Raw genomic sequence first — 23,469 nt, 5'->3', positions numbered from 1 at the left:
GCTTAAATGCATTAACAAGGATAGGCATTCCATTAATTGCCTTTCAGTGAGGCACACATAGTAATTAGGAGGGCATAATGACTGTCGCTCAGCAAGTTTTGAATGATGACTAGCTGTTGGACAGCCAGTTTCAAACGTTCAAGCCTTCGCTTTTAGATCTAAATGCCTTCAAGATTAGGAAAAACATACGTCGTCCAAACTTCTGACTGCTAACATTTTTTGATAACAACATTTAAGAGCATTAAATCAGCAGATGGAATCATTTCAGGCTTATAAATGATGATATATCATCATGGGGCAGTCGTGGGCTGGAGGTTAGGGATCTGGCCCTGTGACCGGAAGGTTGCCGGTTCAATCCCCAGCGCCGACAGTCCATGACTGAGGTGTCCTTGAGCAAGACACCTAACCCCCAATTGCTCCCCGGGCGCCGTGGATAGGGCTGCCCACCGCTCCGGGCAAGTGTGCTCACTGCCCCCTAGTGTGTGTGTGGTGTTTCACTTGCATGGATGGGTTAAATGCGGAGATGGAATTTCCCCGGTTGTGGGATCAAAACAGTATCACTTAAACTTAAACTTATATAACAGTTGACAGAGGAATGGCTTCAGGCAGTGCCAGGTCTGGTCCAAGCCTTGGGTACAAGTTGTAGCTCTTACAGTACTTTTAACCTCTAAAAGTCGGGTTTGCCTATTCACATAATACTTACATAGTAATTACATTGTAAGTACATAGTAAGTACATATTAATTACATTAAACACACTGTGTTCGATAATAACAGGTCAGAGTCAGAACGTTTGTTTTGGTGCCAAACAATGACAAAGGAGGTTTTTTTTTCTGCCAAACAAGAATATCCTCTTTTATTTACTAAAACAAATATGGCATTGATAGAAACTTTTCTCAGAACATGAACTTGTCTGCTCATTTTAATGAGCTCTGAGTGAGAAACAATTGGAAAAAAGCTAAAGGTGGAAAATACTTAGTTATGTTACTTAATTTTGGAAGATAGTCCAGTATTATTGAATTTTTGCTGATTTTCAATTTTCTAACAGAAAAAAACATTTTGCCTTTTATTGATAACATCAAAGTTCTCGTTACAAAACTCAAAGGCCAGGAGATGATTCTCTTCCTCTTCCCTGTTTGCAGTGAGTCGAATTCCTTTGAATTTATTGTGTATGTTTAATTTCAAACCTCCGACCAAATACATATGATTTTAAAAGGAAACATCTGGCAACCGTGCTAATTTGTCTTTTGGATGTGCTGAAATTTCAGCCTATGAAACATTTGGGCTGAAAATGGTCAAACGTTTTTCGACATTTTAGCCAAAAGGGAAATAAAAGCCAAAAAAACCAAACGAGTGAACAGATCTAGAGTCAAGCATCAAAATCTAACGCTTAACAAAGGCCTTCAAGATTAGGAGAATGTAACGCTGGAGAAGCACAGAAAGACGCTCGCGGATCTTAAAAACGAAAGTTGGCTTAATGAGAGAACACTTGGGAGAAAGGACAGAGTCAGGGCAAATCCAAAATCAGAATCCAAAGGCAAAAGGTCAACAGAAAATACAAAAACACAAGCAGCCAGAGCAAAAGGGCAAATCCAAAAGAGTAATAGTGGAAAAACAGGCAATGGGTTCCGTCCACTGGTCATGAAATCAGAAGAGAACCGCTCAGTAAACCAGTAGAGTGGCAACACCTCACAATGAGGAGAACAAACCAGGATCCTTTTAAAGTCTGAAGCAAACGAACCCAGGTGTGTTGTATTAGTAATCGGGTGACTGGGAACGGGGCAGAGGCCTGTGACTGGCAGAAGGGGTGATGTCATGATGATAGGAATTCTGGGAAATGGAGTCCTGGAGCGTTTTAGGCAAGGGAGGAGAACCCGGAAGCGTGACAGAAAACATACGTCGTCCAAACTTTTGACTGCTAACGTTTCAAATTCAGGAACATTACATGAGCAGATGGAATCATTTCTGCTTATAAATGATGATATTGATATTTTTTGTCCCAAATGTTATGAGCTGGGTTTCCTGAAAGCATCTTAGCACAAAGATGGTTCTTAAACGGTCAAGCGAGCATCGCTCAGAACACTCTCTCTCTTCCAGTTAAGATGGTCTGAACGCTGAGTTGCTTTCGGGGGACGTGATTAGTGTTTTTTCTGACTGGAGCTCGTTTTCCCCCGCAGTGGGAGGAGGTCAGCGGCTACGACGACTCCATGAACCCCATCCGGACGTACCAGGTGTGCAACGTCCTGGAGCCCAACCAGAACAACTGGCTGCGGACGGACTTCATCCCGCGCCGGGGCGTCCTGCGCGTTTACGTGGAGCTCAAGTTTTCGGTGCGGGACTGTGCCAGCATCCCAAACATCCCTGGATCCTGCAAGGAAACCTTTAACCTCTTCTACTACGAGTCGGATGGAGACATGGCCACGGCATCGAGCCCGCCGTGGAGGGAGAACCCTTACGTCAAGGTTAGATGGGGCGCGTTTGGTGGGCTGGTTTTCAGGAGACAGAGGAGGCAGGACCATCCTCCCTTTTAAAGATCCTGAACAATCACATTATTTCTGCTCTTCCTATAAGAGACCACAGTCCTGAAGTTTGCATAGATCTAATGTTGTTCTGCAGAGTTTGCATTGGTTTAGCCATGCTAACAAAAACTCTGTAGTTTTATTAGGTTTAATTAGTTTTATTAGTTTTATTTAGTTCAAATAATCACTAAAAATAACGGAATTATTGCTCAACAACTCACAAAAAAGATGCCCCAGTGTGACTAATATGAAAAAACCTGAACCAGATCTCAAATAGGAACTAAGCCCATGGTATAGCCAACCCTGCATCACAAGACCTATGCAAATTACAGGACTGCGCTCTCGTATTGGAAGTGCAGAGGCGTATTATTTTGAAAAGGCGTGATTGGTCAGGATCTTTGAAATGGAGAATGGGATTTGTTTTCGTTCTAAAATGATGCCACACTGTGGAGACCTTCACTTCTCCACGTTCTAATCTTAATCTGTCCAGTTTTAAATTACTGTAAAATGGTGTGGGATGTGTTTCGATGAGTTTCGTCCATTATTATTATTATTATTATTAGCGTCTGATTTTTACAAGACCCTTTTGACTTGGCCTCAACATTTCCCGAGACGCCATCGTAAGCGCCACTCCATGACTTTCTCAGGTCAAGAGAAGGGCAAGAGATTGAGTGAGCATAACCGTCAATTTCAGCAGCAAAACTTGCCCAGAAATCATTGCAGCCCAACATGATTTCCTTTTCAAACCTGAACATAACAGTGAACCCAGCTGAGGACATCTGCTCCTTGCTATAGGCACCTCCACTTCGGCCATGAGTGGTTACTTGATTTAAGAAGGTTGTGAGTCGAAGTGGACAATGGTTTGTTAAAATGGATTGAAGCAGGACATCAGACTAGACCCGTTCCTCTAGCCTTACACAAAGAACTGTAGGACCAATTGTGTATGTTTTTGTGCTATGACATAAATATAAGATTATGAAAGCTGAACACTTGTTGACAATAAACGCAGCTCAAGTAATTGCAATCAAGTCATTTTCTTATTATAAGAAATCTCTCACAGGCCTATTGTACCTATAGAAATTCTTGCAGTACTACTGTAGATATGGGCTGAAATATTAATTGTTTTTAGTATTGATATCACAATTTAAAAGAAGTGCAAATTTCAAATCACTGGAGCGACTATTTTAATTTTAGCAACAACATTGTCTTCGGTTTTAAACTGATAGCAAGGTGCTTGTGATCTGCCTTATGATGAGACAGACCAATCAAAAGCAACCAAACGCCCAAGTGATGTGACATCACAACCATGGCTAACTGGCAGTCGGGCATAGTACGTCCAGTGTTACAGCTTCATGTCGGAAAAAGTAGATATTCTGGTCTGATAACAGGCCTGGGCCTTAACTCTTAGGAAATAGTTGCAATTTAAATTGCAGTTGCAGTAGTCAGAACAATCGCAATTCGCTATTCTCCCCAAACTGACCAACTTCACATCTTTTTCGCAAGGCGTTTTGAATGTCTAATGTTCTCCTTCCGCTGTAGGTGGACACCATCGCCCCTGATGAAAGTTTCTCCCTGCTGGAGTCAGGGATCGTGAACACCAAAGTCCGGAGCTTCGGCCCACTCTCCAAAGCTGGCTTCTACCTGGCCTTCCAGGACCTGGGCGCCTGCATGTCCCTCATATCGGCCCGGGTCTTCTTCAAGAAGTGCTCCACCACCATCGCCAGCTTCGCCGTGTTCCCCGAGACGGCCACAGGCGCCGAGGCCACTTCGCTGGTCATCGCGGCGGGCGCCTGCGTCCCCAACGCCGTGGAGGTGTCCGTCCCCCTCAAGCTTTACTGCAACGGAGACGGCGAGTGGATGGTTCCCGTGGGATCCTGCACCTGCATGCCGGGCTTCGAGCCGGCCAAGAAAGACACCCAATGTCAGGGTAAGCGGCGGGGTATTATCCGACTTAAGCGGCTTTTCCACCGCAGCCTTTTGAGCGCTTTTCTGGCAGATGTCACAAATTGAAAAGAGGAGATGCCAAGGGCGTACGCCGCCTGGCAAAAGTTTGGAGACACCTAGCTTCTCAAAAAGTTTTTTAATACGAGTGAGAAAATTGTCTTTGAGACGGGGCTGCCTTGGAAATAATGCCCAGCTCCTGGCGTTTTATCCCTTTGTTGTGATGTCAGCATGGCATTAAACCACTACTGAGCCAAAAGTTTCAAAGTCGTTGCTGTCAGAACAAAATCATGGGTCTCCAAAATGGTAGATTTACAGGAAAGGAAGAACATTCTTAACTTTTAATGGACGTAAATGTACAAATAGCTTTTTCCAAGTAGTGGTTTAACTAATAGTGGACTATTTCTGTTGGTCCCGATATCATAAAATTTAGGGTATTTCAAGTGCAAAAAAGTAAAAAAATGTCAAAAATTTAGATACAGTGTTTCTACAACAGTGGTAATATATTTCTTTAACACTAGTTTAGTGCGTTTATTATCTTTCTGTGGTTTTACACACCAAAAACGCTCATCGTTCATTTTTACATGACCATTTTTCAATCTGTCTTAATCCCTTAAAATGAAACTGTTTTTGTTACTGTGCCTTTAAGACCGATATGTGTAAATGAGCTCTGTTCTGATTGGCTGCCCAGCATTGTGCCTTGTTCAAAAAGTAGTCTGGACCTTATACATTCCTCAAACATTCCTCACACATTTTCAGCCACCGTGCTTAAATGATGTGGAAAAAAATGGAGATAAATGATTTCCTTTGGGCGGTGACGATATATCATAACAGGTGGGCGATACGGTAAAAATATCGTGTCACGATACTTCAAGACTTTTTCATGATACACAATATGCATCACAATACAAAATTTTTCTGAGATTTAATGAGTTGGAAACAGACAAAATAGAACCTGTAGCGGCATTTGCTGCAAAAGTCAAGGTACGTTTAGTGTAGTGTTTAGTGCTCTGTATTTAAAATGAAATGGTCACTAAAACATAAATAAAGCATAATACAATCATAAATAGAAAACAGATTACACTCAAAAAATATTTAAGCCCCAAAATTAAAACTCATGTATTTTAATTTCGTCAATTTTCCATGCAGTTTAAATACAGAAATCCAATGTAAAAAATGGTATTATAATTTGTCTTTCTCCATCATGTTCAATAAACCTGATTGAACTAAATAAGGTTTAAATTAGAAGTGCTTGTAGGATTTATGCAGTTCTTTTACACAACATGTATGTATTTATAAAGAGTTAATAGGAGCTTCTATATTCACAGCACAATTACTAATACAGTGTAAATGTATTAAAAGGCAAAACATGTTAAATTCACAAACATTTACTGTCGTCCAAACTGTATTAACAGTATTTGAGACTCTTCTAAACTTTTAAGTCTAATTAACTGCTAATTAATGCAGATGTTTATGTGCACAACTTTCCTACTGAGGTGCAGCTATAGGTCACCTATAGTTACAAAAACCATGAACTGATTTGCATGTTAATGGAATACAACTTTATATACCGGTTCACAATAAATCCCTCCCATTGTTTGTTTAATCTAACTTTTGTATCCGTTACCATGACAGCAGACCTAGCAAGGATGCTAGCTAGCTAGCTCGTGGGTGTTTGTCTGGAATATCTCTCAAAATAAGCCAAATGAAACATTAATATCTGGTCAAAAACATTAAAAACACAAGTTAATGAGTGTCACTGTTTCACTACAGTCGTATTGAATAACGAAGGATGGCGGAGATAGTAGAGATGAAAAGAGCCACCATGTCCACCACGCCAGCTGAGGCAGTTTCCTGGCCGATGATGCGTTTCCTGTTACTGTTGCACATCAGCTCGGCCTCCTAATGAGATTTAGCGGAAAAGTCGAACTGATCTTCTACAGTTCAGTTAAATCAGGTTTGGATTTATCAAAATCGGGTGGCTTCTAATGAAGAGAAATAGGTGAAGTGTGTTTTTATGTTTTTTAAAATAAGTTTTATGTCAAATATTTTCTTAATGTTTATGATGGTCATTGAGTGGAATGGTTTTTCATAGGAGGGGCCTATTTTTAGCCACCCTGCCCGCTGCTGATTTGCAGGTATATTAATTAAAGAGTTACTTGAGAAAAATAAAGGCAAACTTTTGAACTTTTGGACATTTTTTTGGCTCTAAGTTGTTGATTCCCGAAGTCAGACAGAGGCCTTTAACTCTCTCTTCTCTCTCACTGTCAGCTTCCTCATGGTTTGAACAGATTAGACCTGAGCAAAGCTAATTGGGCGGTGACTTTGTTAGTTATGAGTCCCCAGAAACTCAAGACAGAGGGTTGCGGTACGAATTAGCGCTTCGCTGTGAACAAGAAGAACAGGAGGATTTCTAGAAGCTCTTTGTGTTGGGAAGAATGTGAGGGATTCATCCAAGCCGTCTGCTCCGAGCTGGAGCTGATTTTTTATTTTATTTATTTTTTTCTGAAGAAGAAGAAGGAGAGAGAGAGAGAGAGAGAGAGAAGAAGGAGCAGATCAGAAATGGGCGGAGGGCTGCGGTTAGCATCGGAGAACAAAGCTAGCAGGCCGAGAGCTGCTCCTGACAGATCTGATAGGGTCCTAACAGAGCGATAGAGCGGAGACGGATGGTGCTGCAGAAAAGAGGAGGGGGAGAGAGACGAGAGAGGGAGGGAGGGAGAGAGAGAGAGAGAGATCCACAGATAGATGGGGCACGCAGAGGGACAAACAAACAAAGGAAGACGAAGAGAGGGTCGAGGAGGGAGGGGACGGAGGACTGTGTGACAAAAAAAGATAAGTTGCAGTCAAAAGTTTGGGCGCATGCGAGTGAACGCATTCGCCTCCGAGTCTAAAATGTGTCTTTATCTAAAGGCTTATGCTGAAAGGCTTGAGATACAGCACTGTGCAAAAGTCAGGGACCACCTTCCCAGGTATTTATGCAACAATCAGAATGGCCGGTAAGCACGAGTTATTCCTTTTTCAGCGTCAGGAAAAAAGCAGGGAACAGAAAATGACCCAAAACTTTGTTTAATATCAAATCCATCACTATTTAAAGGGGAATTTGACCTGATTTTCCAATATGTCTACATAATTAAACGGCTGAGATGTAAACCGTGTCTGTCAGAGTGTTTTGGAATGAAATGCTTCATTCTAAGGAAACTTGCTGAGTCAGAATTGTTCACAGTGGTGGTGATAGGAACCAGACGTCTGCGGAGTTAAAAGCCTGCAAAAGCTGCATCACTTATTGTATGAAATGGTTATGATGGTGATAATTAGGCCTGATACATTGTTTGAAAATAGCTTTGAAAGAAAAATTGGCCTAAAAATGGATTTTTAGTGATCTATTGATGTCGGAAGGATACGTGCATGGCGCTGTGAGGCAAAGTAGTCCCCAAAGTGTTGTATTTTTTTCAGATTTATGACTATTTTACCATGATCAGCACAACATATATAAGCCCAGAAGACACATGTAGGTTCACTGGTCATTTTTGATAGTAAATATAATGGCTGTGTTTGTGTTGGAGACATCATGACCTCTGGTTCCTATCACCACCACTGTAAAGAGATCTGAGTCTGTAAGTTTACATCTCAACAACTGAATTATTTAGAAAGTATAAAAAATTGGTGCAATTGTTCTTTTAATTTGGCCACTCGTTACTTTTGTGCCCCCTACTTTACCTACTTTCCCTTTAATTCTCAATCTTAAAACCAATGAGTTACCGAAAAAAAGAAATAAACAAAAAACAAAGAAGGACCGATAAGTCTACGAAGTAATTGGGATTACTTGAATTTGTGAAAAGCAGATAATGCGACCAACTTCTAAGACTGAACTTTGGATGGTGTAAAAAAAATTCCCATTTTTAGAAAAGAATGGAAGCTGTAAGAATACTGTATTAAATGCAAAAATGTGATGCTAATATATATATATATATATATATATATATATATGTGTGTGTGTGTGTGTGTGTGTATAATAGTATATTTCCTGCAGAGAAGGCAGTGATTTCACAGCTTAAACTTAATGCTAGGTGTTTGCTAAGTTGTTGCTAGTTGTTGCTAAAATGAATGGGAGCCTATGCGAGGAACGAGGGCTGAAAAACCAACATATAGAGGTCAGTATGGCTGTGGATTACAGCTTGGGGACTTGCCCTGAGTGACTACATGTACTTTGGTGGCTGTGGGGAATAAGAAAGATTAGGGCTTTGTCGGGAGTGAAAATGAATGGGACTCTTTTGGAGGAAAAAGGGAAGAAAAGCCGACACATAGAGGAGTGCGGGTCAGTGTAGCTGTGGATTACAGCTTAGGGACCTGCCCTGAAGGAGTACATGCAGTTTGGCTGTTAGGCAAAGAAAATAATTGGGCTTGTGTGGGGGGCAAAAATGACTAGGAGTCTTAAGGGGGAAATGAGGAATGAGAAAATACAGACAAACAGATGAGTGTGGGTGAGAACATTGGAGTTGCCCTGAGATAATATATGCAAAACAGAGTGTTTTGGTCCAGCAAAAGTACAGTAGATGGACGAGGGATTTTTTACTCCATTCATTCCTATGGGGGAAAAAAATCATAATTTAACGAAGATTTTACGGAAACTGTACATCGGATCACAATGCTGTATACAAACAGACGATTCTTGATCAGACCGAACATTCTGGAGTTGGAACGGTGTCGATATCTTAAAAAATTGGGGACCGATGTCTCAATCAAACAGAGGAATGTGGTTCCTCTTAAGTGCGTACGAGCCAATCAGGTGCTTTGTTGCTGGGGTGGGTTTAAATTACACTATTTGGCCAATATTTTGTATTGGATCAGCCATTAAAACCACCTCCCTGTTTCTACAATCATTGCCCATTTTACCTGTATGTATATTTATATATAGTTCATGCCTTCATTACTATTATAGATGCGAAAATTGCGTGTCCAAAATGTTGATTGACACTTCAGCCTCCGGCGATTAAGACTCAACCTGCGGATGTAAAGGAAGTTTCCTCAGCGCTGCTGCTGCCGTAGAGCTGGAGCTTTATTTGTTTCCATATGGCCGCTCAAGGTTAAGAGCGCGCCTTAAAGAACTGATAAACGACTCCCTGCGGGGGCCGCCACTTGGCCATGGGACGAGGAGTTTGGGGGGAGTCTAATTTCCTTTATCACCTCTCAGGCTGTAATCCGCTAGCTGACGGACAGCACAAACACACACACACACACACACACACACACACACATACCAGGGACGCAGACGGGCCTGTTAGCGTTTATATCTCTCTCTCTGTGTGTCTCTCAGTCTCTCTCTCACTAGTCTCGTTCACCCCCTCTCCATCTGAATGCGGAACGGCACGCGTGTTAAGGGGCCACTCGCTCGGATTTTCCACTTTCTTATTATCCTCACACCCTCTCTTTCGGAAGGGAAGTAATATATATCATGCGAGGAATACTGAAGCTGCCTGGCCTGTACCTGAGGTGTAATGCAGCTTCTGCAATATGGACAGCAGTAATGCCAGCAGTGGCCATTTCCAGCTATTTCCACAGATATATGATTTAGGCAGGGAGGAGGAAGGGTGTGGGGAACCGCCGCCGTCCACTGTGCGAATTGAAAGGAGAAATAGCACAACAGCCTGCGCAGTTTAGCCATGTTTAGCCAACATCCCCAGCTGGCATGTTACACACCTCACTACAAGCTTGTAGCTCCACCTTGCTAGCGCAGCTAACACGTGCTGTTTTTTGATTTCTGTGGTAATTTTTTTTCTGACTGTTCGTTTTGGATTCAGTAGCATGATTTACAGAATCTAGAAATGTGCCTTTGCCTAGAAATGACAGCAGCACGCTAGTTAGCTATGAACCGTAGCATCTTGAAATCTGAATTTTGTCAGTAAATTTCTCCGTTTCTTTAGATAACGGATAATATAGATATCAGGCAGTGTCAGAAAGCTCATAAGCAAGCCTGTTTAAGATCCCGTGGCGTGGTTTTATGTTGGGACTGTTGATTTAGACATTTAGGCAGTGCTAATTTGTGGCTATTAGCATTTTCCTCAGCTAGCCTTGTATTCAGCTATACTTTAATAGCTTATAGCTCTGTTTTGCTAGCACACTGTCAGAGACTCCGTGTGTCAGATGCTGTTTTTACTTCTGTGACGATTTCTTTAAAGTCTATTCGGATTCATTAACACAATCCAGAAATGTGCCTTTGCTTCTTCTCCAAAAAGGGGCACTTTTGTCCATCTTGATAGAGATGGTACAGTGCCAGAAACCACATAAGCAAGTCTATTTAAGATGAACGGTGCAGTGTCTGATGATTTAGGACAAAATATTCACAGGGAAGTCCGTTCACTTGCCACACAGTTGCTTCCAGACTTCTCTCTCTTTGTATGAGGAGAGACCAAAATACTCCAATTACTGTTTCAGAAACATTTAAAGTCTCTGACAAAATCTGAAACAAGCCTCATGGACGGTTTGCAGTGTTTGGCTCAATGGCGCAGAAAAACATGTTTTTTCAGGTTCTTCTGGCTCCTGCGCTTGCTGCACACCACCTCTACGACGAGGGGAGCTTCCCTGCTCATGCCGTAAACAGCTGAAGGCTGGGAGTTTCCCTGTAAACAGACGCCATGTGGATTGTTATGAGCTTTCCCATTCATATGGGAAAACTGGCATAATTGGCGACAATAAGCTAGCCCAGCTAACCTGTTCTACACTTAGTCAGCAGTTTGTTGGCTTGCACAAATAAAGGTACCATGCAGTTACAGGATTCATTCAGTCATGTTCCCTGACTAAAGGTACTGAGATGCACCCCTGAGGGTCCCGCCACAGTGACAAAAAGGGTGCTGCCCCAGAGACAGTGGGGTGTCTTTTTTTTCTGAGAGTGTAGCTCCACTAATGACGACTGTTCGGTCATCAACCGAACAAAAAATGGTTTGATGCAAGTGCATATTGATTTAGGCGCAATGCTAATGCTAATAAAAGTTTGGATTATTAGCTACATGAGCCTCAAAGCCCCGGTGCTAAACTATAGAAGCAAACTTCAGACACCAAACATCTGGGTCTTGACATCTGGGTTAAGGGAAAAGTTTTGCTTTACTTATATGAAATATAGCTTTTTGTTTTTTTTATAAACTGCTGCTCTTGAGATGAAATGATCAAGCTTTTTCTTGTACCTCCTTTCCAGCTTGTACACCAGGGTCCTTCAAGTCCAAGCAGGGCGAGGGCTACTGCATGCCGTGCCCTCCTCACAGCCTCGCCACCTCCAGGGCGGCCAGCGTGTGTCCATGCAAGAGAGGCTACTACCGCGCCGACAGCGACTCTCCGGACTCTGCCTGCACCAGTAAGTGCCTCCATGTCTCGATTAACGCTGTAGAAGTGAAAATAAGAACGAATCCTTGACAGAGAGAACACCTCAGCACATTTTTTGCAGTTTATTTGCTGAATTTCACATATTGGGGGGAAAAAATTAAACGTAGCCTGTGCAAATATTTATAATGTCAAAGAATAAATGTGTTAACTTGGTTTAACTAAGAAAATTTTTAAAAAAAAACTTTTTTTAATTAAAAAAGTTCATTTTGGCATAAAATTCATACAAAGGTGTGAACGTCACCATTCGAGAGGGCAGTGATCTGATACCAGGTACTGAGGTATGAGATATTGAGCTGACGTCAGCAGAAAATGCTGGATTGGATATCAGAAGGCAAGGTCAGTTTATTTATTTAGCACATTTCATAAAGGCAGTTCCGTGTGCTTTATATACATAAAAGCAAAAAGAGCACTGAGTGAAAAACATTTTAAAAATTAGAGTAAAAATAGGGTGAATCTGATCCACACTGGTAACAAATCTGTAGATTTTAAAGAAGAAATATCAGATTGGTATCGGTATCAGAAAAGGAAAAAGTGGTATCGTGCCATCTGTACTACTTGTCTTATGTAAGCATTTTCCAAGCAGGTGTGTCCAGACTTTTGACTGGTCTTGTCACTTTATTAAAGCGCTTTGTAGAGCCGTGCAGGTGTTCAAGGCCTTCTGTGTGTTTCCGTCTCGTTTAATATGCTTAATTTGCTCGATGGCACGGAATAAAGAAGAGATAAAGGTCAGCTTCATTGCATCTATCAAAGAAGGTCCCAGAAGTGCATGTAGAGGAAGGTTCATCACAAGCACTTAGCCTGTGGGATGCCCATGTGAGTGTGTGTGCGTTGTGTGTATGTGTGCAGGTCCAATCACAGGATTTGTCATGGATTTTTAAAGCAGTTTAGCAAAAAATAGATAAAAAAATACAATTTCAAAGATCAGATTTCCCACTAGCCTGAGGGAGAAGCGGCTTAGAAAAAGTGTGTGTGTGTGTGTGTGTGTGTGTGTGTGTGTGTGTGTGTGTGTGTGTGTGTGTGTGTGTGTGAGATCAGATTTACAAATTTCCCATCACCCTAAATGCAGTAATAATGGACACTGTTATGTCACATAGTGAAAAATGAAAAGATTTCTCATTAATTTTGCGCATTTTTATAGATAACATTGTATCACACAGTGTCAGAAACACTGCCACTGATAAGAGATCCACCACCCAAATAACATCTGGTCAGCAGTCCAATGGTAGGAAACTGGCCAATGATAAAGGGGTCAAGGGGGTCTGATAAACTGTGCAATAACAGATGGGCTTTTCCAACCTGCCTAGATTTAATGACCTACAACTATGTAGTTCAGCTCACTAGGATTTTATGTTTTCAATCAGACGAAATATGTATATATAAAATGTATATATAATTATGTATATATAATTTTTATGTACAAAAATGCACAATAATACATTACAAAGCTAAAAGCATTAAAACCTGTATGTACTTTTGCCCATTTTTATGTCAGAAACCATGTAAACAAGTCTATGGGGGGGGTGCTGGAGCCTATCCCAGCGGTCATCGGGCAGAGGGCAGGATACACCCTGGACAGGTCGCCAGTCCATCGCAGGGCAGACAGACGGTCACTCACACACTCACAACTAGGGGCAATTTAGCACGTCCAATTGGCCTGACTGCATGTCTTTGGACTGTGGGAGGAGTACAACATTTGATGCTTATATAAACACATTATCTTCTCCATGAGGTCTTTTCTCCTCAGTGAAAGATGTGCCAACATATTTTGTCAGAGAAATATCGTTTCCCTGTTTCTGGCTCTACCTAACATCAGCTAGAGTAGGTTAATTAGCATAGTCCTTAGCTAATTGTCCTCACATGCTCACACTAAGACACTGTTCCATAGTAGGACAGTGTAGCTTAATATAGATACATATAGCTATAGGAGTTTGAAACGGCACCTCATGTATGTCCATGACATGAGTGAGCACGAACAGCCAATGAGTTGCTCCGCTCGCCAATCAATCATCACGCTTTAGCAGTAAAGCCCGCCTCCTGCTGCCCAAACCCCGTTTGCTGTAGAAAAAGGGAAATATATAGGTGAGTTTTCCTTGCTTTTTTAGTGAAATCCATCCTTCTCCTTTCTAAAATTAAAGAAACGTTCTGGGCGAGTGATTAGAAACTGTTTTAACTTTTTCGTTTTTAGCCGTTGAGCTCCATTCACTCTCATTCATAGAGGACTCACTCGCAAGCGCCCTCTGCTGTTTAGCAGTCCTGGTTTTGATATAACGGTGGAAATAGGAAGTGGCTCCTCATAAACCGGCGCTGATATATCCTCACTGTAGTTAACGAAAAGGCCATGCAATAGCTGCGCTATCTCTGCTTCCCCAGCAATGTCCTTAACAACGTGTCTTTATACGCCGAGTGTGAATATGACAGCACTGTCCCAGTTTATAATCCTGTTAAAACAGAAAATCATTGAATTGTTAGCCTAGAAATACATCCTCAGTGTTTCTAGACCCAGCTAGCATCAGCTAAAATAGGTTAGTTAGCATAGCTCCTAGCAAATTGTCCTCACGCGTGCACACTAAGGCACTGTTCCATATTATAACATAATATACATGCATATATGTGAATTTGAGAGAACTGTGGCGTTTTACAGTCCTGTTGAAACAGAAAATCAGCCTAGAAATACACCCTCACTGTTTAGACCCAGCTGGCATCAGCTGAAGTAGGTCAGTTAGCCTAGTTAGCAAAAAGACCATGCAAGAACTGCACTATTCCTGCTTTCTCAACAATGTTCTCAACAATGCCTCCTTGTGTGCTCACGCTGAGTGTTTCACAGTAGCAAAATGTAACATAAATACATATTTGAATATAATATGTGCAAATATAACAGTACCATCCCGTTTTACAGTGCTGTCAAAACAAAAAACGGCTGAATTGATAGCTTGTCTATTTTCTCTCTCTCTCAATGTCTGATATCTGTCTTTAAATACTGACTCCTGAAAAGGTTAAGTTCTCAAATGCTTGCACATCACTAGTTTGAGGCAAGCGTGTGACGATTTAGCCATGCGGTTTATCATTTAACCCAACTCCAGCACCAGTGCCACGAAGCTAATGTCGCTAACAAGTAGAGGAAGAGGTTGGTTAGTGTAGTGGGTAACACCTCTGCCTTCTACGCTGTAGACTAGGGTTCAGTCCCCCACCTGGGTCAGCCCCCTACACTATACCAATAAGAGTCCTTGGGCAAGACTCCAAACACCACCTTCGCCTACTTGTGTAAAAAAAAAAAAAGATCAAATGGTAAGTCGCTCTGGATAAGAGCGTGAGCCAAATGCCGTAAATGTAAAACGTAAACTTCATACACCAAACATTCTTCAACATCACATTTGGGGATGGTGTGGATTGGGTACAGTTGGTGTTTTTTCCACCACACTGTTCGCATGAACTCACGCGCGCATATGCAGTAATCTGTGTAAATATGAACTAGATTAATTACAGTGTTCGCCCCTCAGAGCCGGCATGTTCTGAATGTATTTCACAGAGAGTGCCGTGTGCGAAATATCATCAGCCGGGAAAAAAAAAAAAAAACAAGATTTATTTTCTTTTCAGCAATCAAGCCCAAAGCTTTGAATTCACCAGGGGCTTGTTTTGTTCTTTCTAACTGCTGCCTCTGCTTTTAATTACTTTGCATTATAACTCAGTGAGCGAGATCCATTGGTCTGAAATCCGACCTGACAAACGAGGGCCATATCCCGTGCTCCCGCGCGAACGCCCAATCAGGCGCTTTTGGAGCGAATATGCGCGGGTGATTAGCTAATTGAATCAATGAGGGCCGCCGAAATGAGTCGGAATAAACACCCACTTTTTATCCGCCCCTTCGGGGGATTAGGTTTGATCCTGAGCAGTTTAGCACTTGGCAGTCTGAGCATTCATACGCCGCTCGCTCTGTTTGTCGAGAGTGTGTCTGCTTTAAAGTAGACTGCAAGGATTTGTGTGCCGCATCAGGAGGGCTGAAAACTCTACCATTGAGACCTACAGTGGAATTTTCATTTGAGGCTCCGATTGATACAGACCAGATGCTGTTATCCAATGAATGTCGCACAAGGTTCTGAGTTCAAAGCTGGTGTAATGGCGTAGTTACAGCTTATAATGGGCTACTTAGTACCGCACAGTATGTTACATTATATGGTACTGATGTTGCATATTGTAATTATGTGGTGTTATGTGTTGTAATGACTAACCAATGCATTAGAAACCACCTTGCCTTGTACGAAGACCGTAGCCCAGTCAGGAGAGGTCCTGCGGTCAGAAAATGACCTGCAATTAATTAGGTAGAAGGTCCATGACAACAGTCTGTAATTGTGCACCTACAGAGTGGGCATATAAAGTGGAAAGTGAGTGCAAGTACAAATAAAATCCGCCTACCCAGACCAGCTTTTCTTGGTAGCTGGTTTCAGCTGGACTTTGTTTCTCTTTGTTGGTCGTTAGCTAGATTCTTGCTTGTCTAAAATGACATCCAGCTCGACTACCACCACCTTTGCAATACCACTGCTGTGCTGAGACTTGTCCACCACAAAAATAATACCTAGTCAACAGCGGTGCTGTGGTCAGAAACCGACCAGTAATGAATGAGTGTAAAGGGGGTGCTGACAAACTGTGCAGTAACAGTTGAGCTACAGCATTGTTAACTCCAACCCTCCTCCTGGAGATCTGCTTTCCTGCAGAGCTTAGTTCCAATATGCTGCTTCCCCCACTTTCCCCACACTATTGCATCTGATCAAGCCATTCAAAGACTTCTTAGCTGGAGCTGGTGTGGCAGATTGTGATTGAAACTAGACTCTGCAAGAAGGATCCAGGGTTGGTGACCACTGGGCTTCAACCTTCAACCTATTGTGAAATGGTAGCAAATGAATCAGTTTTTATCAAAATGTGTAAAAACGACATTTCGAGTGAGTTTTTAACTCCAAATGCTGTTTATTGTGTGTGTGAAAGGTAGTAATTGAGGTGACATTAGCATGGAGATGAATTCTGTTTACATAGTTTCGATTAGCAATATAAGCTAACAAAGTTATGTCCAGTAAGGACTGGAAATTCATCGTGATGTAGTGACTCAACTTGGCAAAAGTTTTGGGCATAGCTAAGTCAATTGTATACCTATGGAGTTGATGCATATCGCCGTTGTTGTAACAAAACCTTGCGTCTCCAAAATGATCATTTTTCAGGAGAAGGAAAAACCTACTTTACTTTTAATGTAAGTCAATGGAGACAGACTTTTTTCCATGTCATTTTGGGCCGTTTTCTTTGGTCCATTCATTATGAAATTTACATACAGTGTAAAGGGCAACAGGCATTTTTCAAATTCTGTCTGAAATTGAAAAGCGACAAAAATGGACATACGAAGTTTTGTTCCGACAGGTAACTCAAGTGGCCATACAAGGTAGCTGTTTCTAATAAAGTGGACAGTCAGCACAGTTGACGGTGATATTATGTAATACAATCATATGGTGTAATAATGTGTTGTTGAGAGTTTAACCCTCTCTCTGACTCTCTGCAGCCGTTCCTTCAGCTCCGTTAAACGTCATCTCCAGCGTGAACGAAACCTCCGTGTCTCTGGAGTGGGCGGAGCCGAGAGACTCTGGTGGCCGGGCTGATGTGGTCTACAACGTGGTGTGTAAGAAGTGCCAGCACAGTGGCGGATTCTGCGTGCGTTGCGACGATAACGTGGACGTCTCGCCGAGGCGGCTGGGCCTGGCCGAGAGGCAGGCGGCCGTCAGGAACCTGCAAGCGCACACACGCTACAGCTTCGAGATCCAGGCCGTCAACGGGGTCTCCGCCAAAAGCCCCTCAGCACCCCACTACGCCACTGTCAACATCACTACCAATCAAGCAGGTGAGATTTGGCTGCAATCGTTCTCTCTCCGTGTAATGAATGTACCTGTAGAAGAAGGGCTGGGATATTTTGAAGGGCTGGGATATAGGTGATTTTGAAAAGGCATTAAGTCGGGACGAGTTACATATTCAGCGTATCTACGATGGTTTTCACCAGTTTCAGCAGCTACAGTCTCATTTTCGTGTAAAAAAGATGTGCATGTGTCTCGGCCATTCACTTTAATGGAACCACCCTTTAAACAGGCGCTTGTGTCTTTGAGGTGCTGCCATTACTACGCAACAAATCCGTTTCTCCTTCCTCTGCATTATCTTCATGTCTTCTCATTGGACTTGATGTGAAGGATACAGTGTGTTAAATCTGTAAAAGCTGATTCAGTGCAACTTCGCAAAGACGAAACACCAACAATGATTGTCCACAAAAGATACTTCTTGATTCAGATAACAAAATTGAAAGAATAAAATCTGTATCATGGCCGATATCGGCAGTTATTCAGAAAACGATGGGTGGCCCCAAACAGAACTTAACCCCTTTGTTTTAATACACACTTCTATAACCTAAGAATAGCTCAGCCAGTTTGCATTGCATCGTTTTTATATCGAAATCAAAATTTAAAAGAGTGCAATTTTTAAAATCACTTTTTTATTAACAATGTCTTATGTGGGTAACATCAACTTAATATCAGAGCTTGCAAACTGCCTGTTGAGGAGCTGGACCAATCAAAAGCAACCAAACAACGATATGCTTTGACATCACAACCACAGCTAACTGACAGTCTGGCATGTTCAAGTCTCAAGCCAGAAAAAGTGGATGTTCTGGTCTTCTAGGCCAAAATGACTGACCTGGACCATCTTTAAAAAATAATTGCAATTTAAATTGCCATCGCAGTATCATTCAGGAAAATTGCAATTAGGTATTTTTCCCCAAATCGTTCAGCCCTGCCCTGTAGCTACTGAATAATAAGCCTTAGTATGTAATAAACCTCAGATTTGAAGGTGTTAATGAACAAAATGGCAATGTTTGCCCCATAATTCCAGCTACAGTCAATCCTTCGGGACATGTTTGGTGTCAGAAGTTTGCTTCTTTAATTTTGCACTGGCGGATTAACAAAGCCAGTGTAGCTCACAAGAACTGGAAGCTTATGTGCACCAATTAGCATTGTGTAGACTGTATGCCTAAATGATAACATACTTGCCTTAAACAGCATTGGGTTGTTAAATAATCTTTAATAGATGTGCTTATGTGAATTCTGACGTTGTATAAGCTGCAAAATAGCTGCTACTACTGTAAACAAGCAAACGTAAGACAAATATCTCTTGTTTAATAGACTGTAATAGGGGTAGCTGTGTAAATTTAATTTCAGTTGAAACACTGGTACCTTAATCAACCCGTTTCTCTCTTGACCCTGTAGCCCCGTCAGCCGTACCCACGGTGCACCTGATGCGGGCCACAGCCAGCACCTTGAGCCTGTCCTGGCTGCCCCCGGAGCAGCCCAACGGGGTGATCCTGGATTATGAGATCAAGTACCAGGAGCGGGTAAGAAACGGCATGATTCAAAACTTGAAATCCAGCCGAAGAGGCCTTGAACCAGGGCCAGGTGACATCACAGCGGTCTGCCAGAATGGGTTTAAGCTGGCCCCGGCTTCCCTTCAAGCCCAGGACAATGGGGGAACAGATGGCCCTCGGTCACAAGTGAACGCTTAACGCTGAAAGTGGCGGATAATTCCACTGGAGGGTTTCGCTCGGAGTCATGGTCTTTAGTCCAAACCCTTTTTTCACCAGAGTGTTTTCACACGGATGGTTTGGCCCGTTAGTTTGAATTAGATCGTTTCACCGCCACTTCAGGCATTTGCTTATTTTGAAAAAGAACATATCGAATCTGCTTCCACTGTGTTTGTGTTACAGGGAGAGTCCTTCTCGCACACGGTCACCGCTCAGTCCAGCTCAGCTAGGGTGGAGGGTTTGAAGGCGGGGAAAGTGTACACGGTCCAGGTCCGAGCCCGCACAGTGGCCGGCTACGGCACTTACAGTAACCCAGTGGACTTCAGCACAAGCCTGCATGGTACGCCTGCCTTTCGTTAAATCAGATGTACCCCAAAGTAATCCTTCAGTCATCCTTCAGTTTGATGTTTGAAGTTTGCTTTTTTAGTTTTGCACTTGAGCTGTGAGGCTAATGTAGCTAACAATGGACAAAAAGGGACAAAAGTAAGTCTATTTGAAATTACTTGGCTACTCACACAGTTTGAGGCAAGTGGGTGGTGGCTTAATGCTAATAATTGGGGTATAAGTTCCCATTGCTTGTCAGCTACTAGCCTACTAAAACTAAAGGAGCCAACATCAGATACCAAACGTATCTCAGTTTATCAACTACATTTTGGGGAAATCTGTGAAAATGTGATTATTTAGTACAATACTGACCTATTAGCAGACTGACGTGTGAACTTCGCTATTACAGATGATCCAGAGCGGTCAGTGCAGGACCAGCTGCCCCTCATCATCGGCTCGGCCTTGGCTGGCTTCGTGGTCATCATTGCTATGGTGGTCATAGCTGTGGTCTGCCTCAGGTGAGAGCAACACATCAAGTCGTGTCCATTATGCAAATGCTTGTGCCTTAAATTGTGAAATAGTAAGTAGAAGAGGAGAAATTAAGATTTGATTTAGCCGTTCTTAATATTCTTCACCATGTCTTTGTCATCGACATCAGAACATTTGGATAAAGCAAGCGCAGATTCCAACGAGGAGTGGGAAATATGACGATATGTCATTGTTAATCATGATCATTTACATGACAATACGCTGTCTGGAGCACATTGTGGATGTAGTCAGTGCTTAAAGAGCACTAGCCAAATGTCTGCTTCGTTAAAAAGAGAGCATAAGTGGTTGGTATATGAGAAAAGAATGGGTTTGTATACATATCACGGTTCTCTCTTGGATCGATTCCCAAAATGTCATCATCAGATTTTTATATAGGCTCTGCATTTACGTCTACTGTAAAATAAACTCAGAGGCTTTATGAGGTAGGATTCTTTGGCACAGCCCAGTTTGGAGGAGGAAAGAGAAGCAGTGCCTGCCTAATCCGTGCATGTTTGAAGTCACATATTTCATGTATATGAGATAAAAAACAAAGAAAACATGAGAAAATGGATAAAGGACCACCAAATGTCTCACAAGCACAGTACTGTGCGAAGGTTTTAGGCATCTAAGCAAATTTTTGAACAGTTGACCTCAGCAGTGAGTTCATCACAATATACATCAGAATAAAGTCGTATTCATAATTCAAATAAACATCAAAACAATAAAAAGGAACAAGAATTTCTCGGGTCCATATTTTTCCTAGATACCTTCACAGCCGCCACAGAGACTTGTTAATATCATCAATTACATCATGAGTTCAATTTACTGAGCACTGATTGGTCAAACCAGGAGCTGCTTTTTAACTACATATAATACTGGGCTTCCTCGAGGAGAGGCTTGGAGATGGTTAAACACACTAACATCCACAAAATCACAGTTTATTTTATATATATATATATATATATATATATATATATATATATATATATATATAAATCATTATTAATTAATATTCTATATGTTTTGTTTATTCACATATCTCAGCAAATGAACACAAACTACACAAATAAATACATTTTGAAAATGTGTCTTGGGTGCCCAAGACTTTCGCACAGTGCTGTATTAATGGTCATGAGCACTTTCTATAGCAAAAAAAGAGCAACCAATAACAAATACAGAGCAAAAATGTTGGCTGAATGTCCAGCTTCAGGCTAAAAGTGCTATTACAAGTATTTGAATTAGCCTGGTTAAGTCAAGGCACGGCAGCGTAGCTTGGTACTAGCATAGCACTGCTGTATTTGCCATATGACCCACTCATAATTCAAGCCTGTTGATTCAGAATGTAAATTGAATGCAAGTGAAGTGAGTTACGTAGCTAATTAATCACGCAGGCACATTTAAAATGTAGCAAAACCACAGCAATGCTAGATGCTAAGTAGCACAAGAAAGCCAACAGACTTAGCCGCTCGCTAGCAGAGAGCGCAGACCCTCACTGTGTCCACGCTGGGCCATCTTCCCTGTCAGGCCGAAGCCCCCCCCCCCCCCCCCCCCCCCCCCCTTCACCTCTTTTCTTCTTTTTCATTCATGCATTCTGTTTCGCTGTCCTGTGTGTGTGTGTGTGTGTGTGAGAGGCGTCATTCTTCTCCGCCGCCCATTTAAATTGGAGATGAGATGCTAATTAGCAGCAGGCGTCATTGTCAGCTTGGGTCAGGAGACAAAGGCAGGGGGGATCCCATAGACAGTGCATTCCAAAAGGCCCCCTCCGCTCCCCGTCCCCTTCCAAAACCCTCTACTTGTGCGAAGTTAGCAAAACAAAAGGAGCCTAATGAGATGACTCGGCCTTTAAAAGGCGCCATTCAACATCAGTCGCTACATGACACTAGCATCAACACAGAGCGGATTCAACACGTATATTCCATCTGCCCCGTCTTCTCCGAGCGTTTGACCCGGGATGCGTGGGCATTCTGTCCCTTTTTGTGGTATGTAACCCATGTTGAGCTCACTTGAACCGTGTAACATTGCGACTGTGGGCTGAAAACGGAAGCCAGAGCCTTAATGCTAATTGTCTGATGTTCTGTACACGTCAACCATGCAGAGCTGCATCAGCCCATCAGATACAGGGTGAAAGACTGAATACATTTACACTGACCTTCTCTTGCTTTTATGCAACTAGTTGCAAGCTCTGAGTTGTCTGCAATATAATGTCCGAGCAACTTGATGCGTTTGGTTTCTCTGCTAGTTAACCAAATTAGCAGTTGTTAGATTTTGATGTAGGTATTGCTCTCGCTATAAAGTGTAACGCTGGGGAGCCATGATGAGACGGACGAAGAGAAGCGAGATTTATTAGGGGCAAATCCAGAATCAGGGTCAAAACGGTCCAGGGTCAGAGAGATGGATAGATGGAGGGACAGACATGACAAAAATGAACACTGGATAAACAAACAACGGAGGCCAGAAGAACAAACACCAAACAGTACCATACAAAGACCAAATAAAGACCAGCAAACTAACAGGGGAAAACACAGGGCTTAAATACAAGGAAACAACGAGGGTTAACAAGACACAGGTGGATAACAGGTGAGAACAATCAAGGGCGGAGTCAAGAAACAAGGGGGCAGGACAGGGAAGAATCAAAACAAAGAAAGCACATGGACAAGACCAAAGCAAAACAAAAGCACATGGAGGACTGGGAGGGGCCAATCGTGACAAAGTCATCTGCAACATGTTGTTTATGTATTTGCAGCATTTATATCGTTTCAGAGGTTATTACCGTTCTTTTTCCCATATCTGTATATCCCTCATTTGTTTATCTAAGTGTTCTTTGCTTAATATTTCAGTTTTTTGTGAATTGTTTATATGTAGAAAGTGAATGATTATTTAGCCATTATGGTAATAACCTACCTTGATAATCTCACTCATCCTTGCAACTGTCGCTGAGTTTCAGATGAGTTGCAGGGTGCCTCACATTCTCAAGTGCAACTTAGTTTCATGTAGGTTTCATGCAAATAAAGTTGCATGAACGTTTCACCAAGCCTTACCCTGCCTTTACACCGTCAGAGTCAAGGCGGCCAGAGGTCATTTATTTTCAATGAGAGCTGGCGATTTCCGGCAAGAGGAGGCGATGTGAATGTCAGCGGCGCAACAAAGTCAATCAAAGAGTTTGACTTTATGTGAATAAGCGAAGCGACGT

The 23,469-nt window shown here is 42.2% G+C and overlaps 1 protein-coding gene across 1 annotated transcript in view; it reads left to right on the top strand.

Moving 5' to 3' along the window:
* ephb3a (eph receptor B3a) overlaps nucleotides 1-23,469 on the top strand; it is a 56,259-nt gene that overhangs the window by 12,297 nt on the left and 20,493 nt on the right. The window contains exons 3-9 of the mRNA XM_017714663.2: nucleotides 2,177-2,461; nucleotides 4,058-4,445; nucleotides 11,649-11,804; nucleotides 17,373-17,708; nucleotides 19,117-19,241; nucleotides 19,611-19,767; nucleotides 20,161-20,269. Of these exons, the coding sequence (XP_017570152.1) occupies nucleotides 2,177-2,461; nucleotides 4,058-4,445; nucleotides 11,649-11,804; nucleotides 17,373-17,708; nucleotides 19,117-19,241; nucleotides 19,611-19,767; nucleotides 20,161-20,269 (1,556 nt within the window). The remainder of the gene's footprint in view (nucleotides 1-2,176; nucleotides 2,462-4,057; nucleotides 4,446-11,648; nucleotides 11,805-17,372; nucleotides 17,709-19,116; nucleotides 19,242-19,610; nucleotides 19,768-20,160; nucleotides 20,270-23,469) is intronic.

The sequence above is a fragment of the Pygocentrus nattereri genome, chromosome 2, assembly GCF_015220715.1.
Source record: "Pygocentrus nattereri isolate fPygNat1 chromosome 2, fPygNat1.pri, whole genome shotgun sequence".
Taxonomy (NCBI): domain Eukaryota; kingdom Metazoa; phylum Chordata; class Actinopteri; order Characiformes; family Serrasalmidae; genus Pygocentrus; species Pygocentrus nattereri.
Note: the sequence above shows the minus strand (reverse complement) of the source record. Positions and strands in the feature narration are given on the sequence as shown.